The sequence below is a fragment of the Helianthus annuus genome, chromosome 7, assembly GCF_002127325.2.
Source record: "Helianthus annuus cultivar XRQ/B chromosome 7, HanXRQr2.0-SUNRISE, whole genome shotgun sequence".
Taxonomy (NCBI): domain Eukaryota; kingdom Viridiplantae; phylum Streptophyta; class Magnoliopsida; order Asterales; family Asteraceae; genus Helianthus; species Helianthus annuus.
Window position 1 is genome coordinate 28,502,746 of NC_035439.2, and position 7,237 is coordinate 28,509,982.

General features: G+C 35.5%; 1 protein-coding gene across 1 annotated transcript; it reads left to right on the top strand.

Moving 5' to 3' along the window:
- The first annotated feature begins 224 nt into the window (after positions 1–224).
- LOC110866555 lies at positions 225–869 on the top strand. The gene has a single exon (XM_022115699.1). The coding sequence runs from the start codon at positions 225–227 to the stop codon at positions 867–869; it is 645 nt and encodes a 214-aa protein (XP_021971391.1).
- The last annotated feature ends 6,368 nt before the right edge of the window (positions 870–7,237 follow it).

Consider the following 7,237-nt stretch of genomic DNA (forward strand, 5'->3'; position numbering starts at 1 on the left):
CAAGAGAACCTGAGGAGCAATCTATAAAAGAACCAGTAGCTGAAAAAGAAATAGGTGGTGATGATTATGTAGAAGTCACTGGGTTCAAAGTTGCTAGTCCACGTCCTCCTCCACAAGACAAACCAGAATCATCTCAACAGAAAGAAAAGTTTGATTACATGTTTGAAGGATTTCCAGAAGCAACATGAATTTACACAGAAGATATTCCAGAAGAAGATTACGACATGTTCAACGATCAAGCAGTTAAAGAATTGGTACAAAAGGTCAACAAGCTGGAAAAAGAAAAAGCTAAAACAGAATTGGAGCGTGATATTCTGAAGAAACAAGTTGATCGATTGATGAAAGCTCATGATCAAGTTAGAGAGGCATTGATAGAGCAAGAAGAAACAATGAACAAAATGAGGGATGAAGCTCATGATAATTCTATGTTGTTTGAATTGTTGACGGCAGAGATCTCTTCTTTGAATGTTAAGATAAAGAACTTAGAAGATGTGAATCAAACACTCAATCAGCTTCTCAGTGAAATGAGTGAAGCTTCATCAAATGAAATAAAGGCAATGAAGCTAGAGATGGAAGCCATGAAGGCAGATAAGGTGGTGAAAGATGAACAACTTCATATGTTATACTCTGTCATGGAAAGTCATTTGAAGATGGATGTTCATGTTGCATTTAATGAGATAGAAGTGAAAGGAGCTGAGGAGAGAAGGTTAGAACGCGAAAGACGCTTAGCTGAAGAAGCCACCCAAAAGAACAAAGGTGTGATTGATGATACTCAAGAAACTGGTGGATCATCAAGTCAACCTGATTTTTGTGGTTCTTCATCACAACAAGATATTGAAATGGTTGAAGTTGTAGAAGTTCAAGAATAAGAAATAGTTGAAGATGATCAAGAAATGGTTGAAGCTGAAGAAGTTCAGGAACCAGACTTCATGATTGTTGGTGAGTCCTCTGAGCCTGTTGATATTGATAATATTCTTCGAAGGGTTGATGTTATTCAAAGAAAGAGAAAGGCAAGAGAAGTATTGCTTCTAGAATGGAAGACACAGCAATTTGTTCTTGTTGGTGATGCCTATCCAGTGCCTTACAACGTTCAAGAAGTTGCTCGTGAGATGAAAGTTAAAGAAAGGCGTAGAAAGGCAAAGAAAGCTCGTGGAGAAGTTGTTGAGGATGACTCCGATGTAGAGTTATTTGGAGAAGATGAAGAAGAGGAAGATGAAGATAATGGTGATGATCAAACGGATGATAAGCCTGATGATAGCAATGATAAAGATGATAAAGGTGATGATGACAATGATCAAGGTGCTTCTGGGTTGTTAGTCAAAGATCCAGTTGTTCAAGAAAGAATTGAAGAGCTATTGAATGATGAGATTAATGAGCAAGAGGATGATGTACAAAATGAAGCATCATCATCTGGAAAAAAACATGTTGATCAGGTACTTCTCTCAAACCCAACTGTCATTTACTTAAATGTTCCACAAGAAGGTGAGGTTGAGGTTAGAAGAACCAGAGCCGAAATGTTAGAGGAATTGGGGTTAGAAGAAGGAAAGTTCAAGTTTGATATTGAGGATGAAATTCCTCAGTCACCAGCTAAAGATTTCGAGCCTAGATATGCATTTGAAGCAGATCATTATGATGATGTGATTGTTGAAGACGCTTCAGATTCATCTCATCTGAAGATGAAATTGATTTTCATTATGCTGGGGTTGATGAGACGTTTCCTTCATTTGCTGAGATGTTCAAAGACAGAAATGAAGACGAGATTAAAAGAAAGATTGTTGAGAAGATCTCCACTGAAGGTGTTCCTGAAACTGTTCCGAGAGAGATTCTTGTAGAAGAAAGAAAGAAATGGTTCAAGAACATGCCTAAAGAAAGGAAGACTCTCAGAGCCCTTCAGTACTTCACTCACAGCAAAAATCTATCATGGGGAGATATTTTATCTTGGGGATACCTTGAAGATCTGAAAGTGTATGCCATCAGGAGAGAAGAAGGAGTTCAATACTTTGAGTTCTTATTTGATATTGCTTCTCTACCGTGGTGGGATGTGGATGAGTTGGTAAAGACAAAGAATATCAAACAGTTCTACTATGGTCCTGAAGTTCGTCAACATGATCAAGATCTGTGGAACTACATCAAATTGCAAGCAAAGAATGGTTATCCTGATTGGAAGCCACAGTATCCAAAGCAGATTGTCAAAATTTTGGAAAATGGAGAAAAAGATATAACTCTGGATGTAAAGCTACCAAAGTGTCTGAAGAACATGCCTCTTAGAACCATCGAGCAAGATTTTCATGATATATTTCAAGGATGGTTTTACAATGAAACAACGGCTGAAGTAGTGATATCTCTTTTTGACAAGTCCACCGGAGAATCTAGAAGAATCAGTATACTGGATCCAATGTGGCTTGTTAATTGCTCGAAGAAAGACATTGATTGCTTATTTCTTAACAAGATCGTTTATGAGAAGAGAAACAAAGCTCAAGCAATGCAGTATCAATCAATTGTGGATGTTTTCTTTGCTCAAGACATCAATTCTGGTAGATATTGAAAGAGCAAATGGAGAAACATAGAGATTGATGAGTTCTTGAAAAGATACAAGCGAAGCCAAAGATCTAAAGAGATAGCAAAGAGAGCTGCTGAGTTGGGTAGAAGAAGAATGGGGTATGTGCCACCAACAGATCAGACGTCAATTGAATCTGAAGAAAACAAAATTCCAAAATGGGATCGAAAGCGTGATGGTGACCAGAGTACAGGAAATGGTGGATGACAGAAAGTAGACACAAGAGACGAAAGATGTTAGAAGAAAGAGAAGAAAAGAGGAGGCAAAAGGCCAAAGAGAGAAGGAGGAACAGGAAGAACTGAAGACTATTGGAAGGAACTACAGCTACATCCGAGGGGGAGTCTGTTAGTACAATAACGTCTGTAGCTTCCGTCAGCATGTAGTCATGTTTTGTATGTTTGTGAATAGTTTATGTTTGTATGTATGTTTGTAAAGCAAGTCAGGATATGGCGCGTTTTTGTTTAGTGCCGACGTATGTTGACGATGCCAGCCGATCGGCTAGCCCAGCCGATCGGACAGCCCAATCGATCGAACAGGCTGTTCGATCGGTCAGCAATGTCAGCCGATCGGCCAGCCCAGCCGATCGGCCAGCACTCACTCTATCCTGACTGTGCCTATAAATAGCTGTTCGATCAGCTCATTTGTAACTTTTGATACTTTCACTCTCTGGCAAACTCATGTCCGTCTGAACTCTCTAAGGAGCTTGTACACTTTCATATTCAATCAATAGAAGATCAGACAGTAATTCAGAGTTGAATTTGTTATCGTATATCTGTTGTGTGATTCAATGAATTCCGCGCATTAATCATATCCTATTCAACTAAGTTTCCGAAGAAGGAGATCCTAACCGAGGGACCAACACCTCGCCATAATTTTTGTAACAAAATACAAAGTAACGGAGGTTGATTTTTGTAAATAAAGTGAGTAAATATATATTTAGAATATATATTAAGACACTTGTGTGAATATTTGTCTACTATATGGAATAGTTATATTATTTTAGGGTAAAATAATATAACTTACAAATTACCATGACATTTACAACTCCAAAATAATACCAAAAATCACAAGGAATAAATATTTAAGTTACACATATAATATTGTGAAACCGAACACAAAAACATAACTTATGGAATATTCCGGGATATACCATTACGCTATATTTTTGGTAAATATTATTTTGGAAATGAAAGAAGTGAAAATATGATTTTGTAAATATTACCAAGTATATCATATTTTTTTTGGACAACGAGAAAATATATTATTTTTGGGAGATAAAAATATTTTTTCCTAGTATATTTAGAAGATATATAATTTTTGGAGAAAATATATATTTTCTGGGACAATACATGATTGAACAAATAAGTTTATATATATTTAAGTGAGACTTGAAATATATGGTTTTGGAAATATATATTGGGAATATATTAACATATTTTTATTTGGAACAATACACCGAAATACGACGCCATTACTTGGCAAGATATACAAATACAAATACGAAAATACATGTGCGAGATACCCCGATCCTTGGGAAGGAAATACATACTTGAGAAGCATTATTAGAAAATATTGTTTAAACAATTATTCCAAAACGAAATATAATTTAAAGTTAAAATAATTTATTTTAACAAGAAATTATAACTTGGAATAATATTGGGGAACATAAGAAGCGTAACTCAAAGATATAAATACAGAAGCAAGGCACGACCCGTTCGTCTAATAAACGTTAGAACATTGTAGGTAGTCGTGTTTTTGCTGAGGAGATTTGAGTTACGATACTGAAGACGCAATACCGTGAGTTCATGTCCCCCTTTTCTTTTAACTGTTTTCAGTTTTATACTTCGGGGGTGAAATACATGTTACAATTATTACAAACGTTTATTACATGGTATGATTAGCTTAAGGAGGGTTTTACTACTAGATCATGTGAATGAGTAGGGCGATTAAGACCATCAATCCTCGATGTAGCACTGAGGGGCATGAGTGATAGATCTATTTGGGTGTAGCAAGCCCCACCTCTGCGTCCGCTGAGTGGACCATGTGGTGACTATGTCTTACAGCCGGGAGCCCGGTGCAAAATCTGCTAGGTTTGAGTCTTCCTGCATCACTTCACACATATCATTGGCTTTGCAACCCAGTGGTTATCTCTTTTTCCTTATTGCTACATACCAGGGACTTACATACATACTTACAACGTTTCAAAGGTTTATACATACACACAAACGAACATATGAACTCGTTCAACTTTTATTGATGTTTTTCAAACTACATGTATTTCAGGGAAATTGTAAAGTGGATCTGGCGGGCGTTGGAAGTTTTATGTTGCGTTAAGAATAAAGATGTCATCCACGGTCTTGAGTTTGGTTAGTGTGTCTTATTCCTGGACGAGACACGTTTTCCAAACCTTGGTGTTATTCAATATCTTTTGACGAGTCTTTAATGAACTCATAAACAATTTGTATGATTTGTAAAACTTGAATTTGAAGTCTATGTTTTAAAATGACGTTGTTATGTTTTAAACTTATTTAATGGATGACAAACCTATGGTTTTATCATATAGTTGATGTTATGGTTGAATGCAATGATATTAAGAAAGTCACACCGTAGTCACGCTTCCGCAAAAGTCAGGGTGTGACAAAGACAATTTATTATATTTAAATCTGAGTTGTCGAAACAATTTGTTGTCTTAGAGATAATATGTCTGTAATAATTTTCTCTGCTGGATATGTTTTGGTATGGGACTTAACATTAAATATTCGGTAATATTAGTTGTTATGGATTTCTCCTGGACAATCTGTTTCGCTCAGTGCCGCGCCCCGATATTTCCGCCATCGGTTGGGGTGTGACAACACAGATTGAGTCCCAGAAACCATGATATAATAGAATTTAACGTGAGAAAACAAGAGTTTGTAAAACTGCGTTCTGAGTGACACGTGAACACTAGAAACTAGCACGGAACAGAAAATTTCAGCAAGAGCAGAAATTCAGCATTTTTCAGCTTATGTAGTAATCTGAAATAATGCCAGAACGCTCAGAATAACTTAAAAGGTGTTGAAAACGTTAACATCTCATGGTTACACAATATAGCATACAAGTTACTAATATTAACTTTTTAAGCGATCCGGTAACCAAATGATCATCCGAACATAACTAGAAGGATCCTATAAACTAGTTAGCAATATTTTTATGACAAAGAAGCTAGTTATGGTCTAAAACACTATGGTTTATGTCAAGAATCATTAAACACTAAAACCTCCTAAATTACTACACACTTTTACACAACACAAGTTTTAACAAAACCAACACCCCCCCCCCTTCTTGATCGTCCACATGGACCCACACACCCTTAATCTTGTTAACCAATTTCTTATATGGTCAAAGATGCTTCCTAGTTATCCTATGGTTAAAGCTTTGGAGGGAAAGTATTAACCTTTGTGTTAAACTCCTTATCTTCACCATTAAGACTCTCATTATCATAATCCAACATTCAACACACCACAACTCACCTCCTTCTCTCCCTCTTGTTTCAGCCAAGAACCACCCCCATCCCCATCCAACATTTTCAATCAATTTCAAGTTAAACAAAGCTTAATCTAAGGTGTATTAAGGTGATACAAGATGGTAGCTAGCATTGGATCTTGAAGGACCTCTCATAGGAGCTTTTATCCACCATCTTTTCGTCATTTTCATCTCCTTGTTCTACCCTAGCCTTGAGCTAGTAGTAAGTGCATCTTGAACACATTTTTACATCTTGTTTTAGTGGTTAAAGGTCATGTATGACTAAAAATCTAAATATCTTACATAAACAAGAAGATGGACATAAGAACCAAACTAAAAATCATAAGAATATAAGTTGTTTATGAAATGTGTTGAACTTGTTTGATGATTTCTTGTGCGTATGGTGTTAAACACCACATATGTGCTTGCTAGATGATGATTTAAAACATGATCTAGCAAGTAAGATGTTGGATCTTGAAAGATCCATGTAGAGCTTACATTATGTGAAGGATGAACTTGGAAAGTAAACTTGTTTTTGTGATGAAATCGGTTCCTACAAGTTGTAGATCTTAAAAATGAAGGATTTCAAACATTAAAGTGTTCAAGAAAACAAAGTTTACCTATGATGAACACGGTTTTGAGTTTTGAAAGAAAGTGAACTTGTTTTATGTGTAAGAATGAAACACTTGAAGTGTTCAAGACATGAAAGTTCAAGAAGATCAATTTTTACAAAAGTAGTTTACAAGTTGTGAAGATGAAATTTGTACAAGAATGGTTTTCAGGAAGTAAAAAATCGTGTTTTTAGTGTTAATGGATCATGTTAATCACTATATTAAAAGACTACAAGTTTTTATAAAACTTCAAGTTCATGACTTCATGAAGAGATGTATTTTATGGCATGTGGTAAGTTGTAGTATTGTTGTTGATGATTTTTGTAAAAGAAAATGATATGCTTAAAGCATGGAAACCTCCATTTTTCAAAGGAAACTATGGCAAAATTTTTGTAGAAATTAAACACTTAGAAAAATATGTTTTAACAAGTGTTTACAAGTAAACTTGAATCATGGTTTTAAGTATAAAAATTGCCATAATTTTTTGTATAAAAATTTCAAGTAATGGAGGTTGATTTTCAAAAATAAAAATGACTAAGTATATATTTAGGAAAATATATATTTAGAA